General features: G+C 27.9%; 1 protein-coding gene across 1 annotated transcript; it reads right to left on the bottom strand.

The window, feature by feature from the left end:
* Window positions 1-251: 251 nt before the first annotated feature.
* LOC119609865 (putative nuclease HARBI1) lies at window positions 252-1,157 on the bottom strand (the record flags this gene model as incomplete). The annotated part of the gene is made up of 2 exons (XM_037964859.1): window positions 252-817; window positions 871-1,157. Coding segments are annotated over 2 exons (853 nt in total), but the record flags the coding sequence as incomplete, so codon positions are not given.
* Between the last annotated feature and the right edge of the window lie 961 nt (window positions 1,158-2,118).

Here is a 2,118-nt window from a genome sequence, read left to right as displayed (position 1 = left end):
TAAAGACAATCCAAATATACCTATTTGTGATATATAAAAACGACACATTGGTATTGGGATAAAATCTGTCGAAAGGTAATCTATAATAGGACCTATAACAATTGATACTTTTTGCAAAACCTACGCCTATTGGACAATTTATTTACATATGTAGTATTTTATTTTGTTTGATAGAAACCAAATTTAATTTAAAGTTCATTTTACAAAGAGCTGAAATAACTAGAAACTAAGTGTTGTCGACAGTATTTAGCTTAATCTTGTTGTGTTCTTACTAGTCTATCATTTAATTGTGCATGTATATCTACATCAAAATGTTTATTACATTCAATATCATTTTCAACTGCTTCAATAATATCAGAACTAATATTAGGTAAAATTTCATTGACATCAATAGCAATATTATGTAGCACTGAACATGCAACAATAACATTCATTACTGTGCTAGTTTTCAAAGCCATTCCTAAAGCTAAAACAGGAAATCTTCTTTTCATTACACCATATTTTCTTTCAACCACATTTCGAGTTCTTATTATGCTTTTATTATAAAGTATTTCCGACTCGGTAGATGGAGATGAAATGGGCGTTAAACAATACGTTCTTAAACCGTATCCTTTATCAGCAACAATATGAACATTTTTAAATCCGTCACTTTCCAAAAAAGTTTTAATTGAAGAGTTGTTAAAAATAGTTGAATCATGCGTGGACCCTGGCCATCTAGCTACAATATCTAGTACCTTAAGATTTCTATCAGCAATAGTTTGAACATTGATTGAAAAGTAGCCTTTCCGATTTCTAAATACTTCGCCAATAGAACCCACTAAAATCGATATAATTAAGAATTGCTTTGAAATAATTATATATAAAGTATACCAGGGCAACGTATTTTGACATGAGTGCAATCAATTGCCCCGCAACACCGCGGAAATTTTGAAATTGTATAGAAATTTGTTGATACTTCTTTCAGCTCATCAAGGGTCTTTGGAAATTTTATATATTTTGGTCTTAAGCTGGCTATTGCATCTGAAACTTGTTGAACGACTCGGGAAGCGGTCATTTTTGATACACCTATAAAATCACCCACGGTGATTAAAAAATTGCCAATAGAGTAAAAGCGAAGTGTTAATAACAGCTTTTGCATTGGTGTCAAATAATCTTTTCTGTGGAAAGTATTAACTCCATTAACTTATAATTTTTATTTTATTCAACAAACCTGATTGTTTTTACGCGCGGCTTAATTTTCTGATAAATTTGGCGCAGCACATATTTAACAGTTTGTTAACTTAACCGAAATCTATTAATAAATTTCTTTTCAGACCAATATTCAAAATGATTTCTTTGTTTTTGATATTTCCTCGGTTTACTGATATTATTTGTTGAATAAAAATTTCCTAATATATCCATTTTTATTGAATTTTTCAAAATTTTATGTATTTTTATAACAAAAATTTCTGTCAAACAATGTTTAACTTTTTAAACACTGAAATTTCTATGATTAAATTTAATCAATGATTTGAAAAAATTGTAGATTAAATTTTAAAAAGTTACTGTAATTAAAAAATAAACAATGATTATTTTGTTAATCACTGATTAAAGTTAGATAAGTTACCGGCCCATACTGTTTTATTCGAAGTTTATATAGTTATGAGCATAGCTGCCAGATTTGACGATTTATCGTCATTTTGACGATTCTTCGTTTCAAAAATATCAAAGTGACGATTTGACGATTTTTTCCTTGAAACTGAAATTAAAGATTTTACATTTTTTTTTTATTTTACAGTGAAAAAAGGAAATTAATATTAAACTTGGAATTCAGTGAAAATATAATTTATATTATAATGAAAACTAGAAATTAAATTCTAGAATAGCTATTATAAAACATTGTAAGTCAAAAGGGTGTTTTGAGTTTTAAGCTCTCAAAGCTTAAACATATTTTACATCTAAATGTGTATGCTATGTACATTATTTCTTATAACTTTTGAAGAGATCGACAGATCTGAACCAAATTTTCACACTGTATAAGTTAAATCCAGTACAAACAAGTTTGTAAAAGAACTAAATTATACGAAGAAATCCAAGTTTAATCTTTTTATATCTACCCAGCAAAAAATAGTGCTTCTT

This window comes from Lucilia sericata, unplaced genomic scaffold (genome assembly GCF_015586225.1).
Source record: "Lucilia sericata isolate MDLA Ls3-8-SP2 unplaced genomic scaffold, ASM1558622v1 Contig001071F_arrow, whole genome shotgun sequence".
In the NCBI taxonomy this organism is placed as follows: Eukaryota; Metazoa; Arthropoda; class Insecta; order Diptera; family Calliphoridae; genus Lucilia; species Lucilia sericata.
Note: the sequence above shows the minus strand (reverse complement) of the source record. Positions and strands in the feature narration are given on the sequence as shown.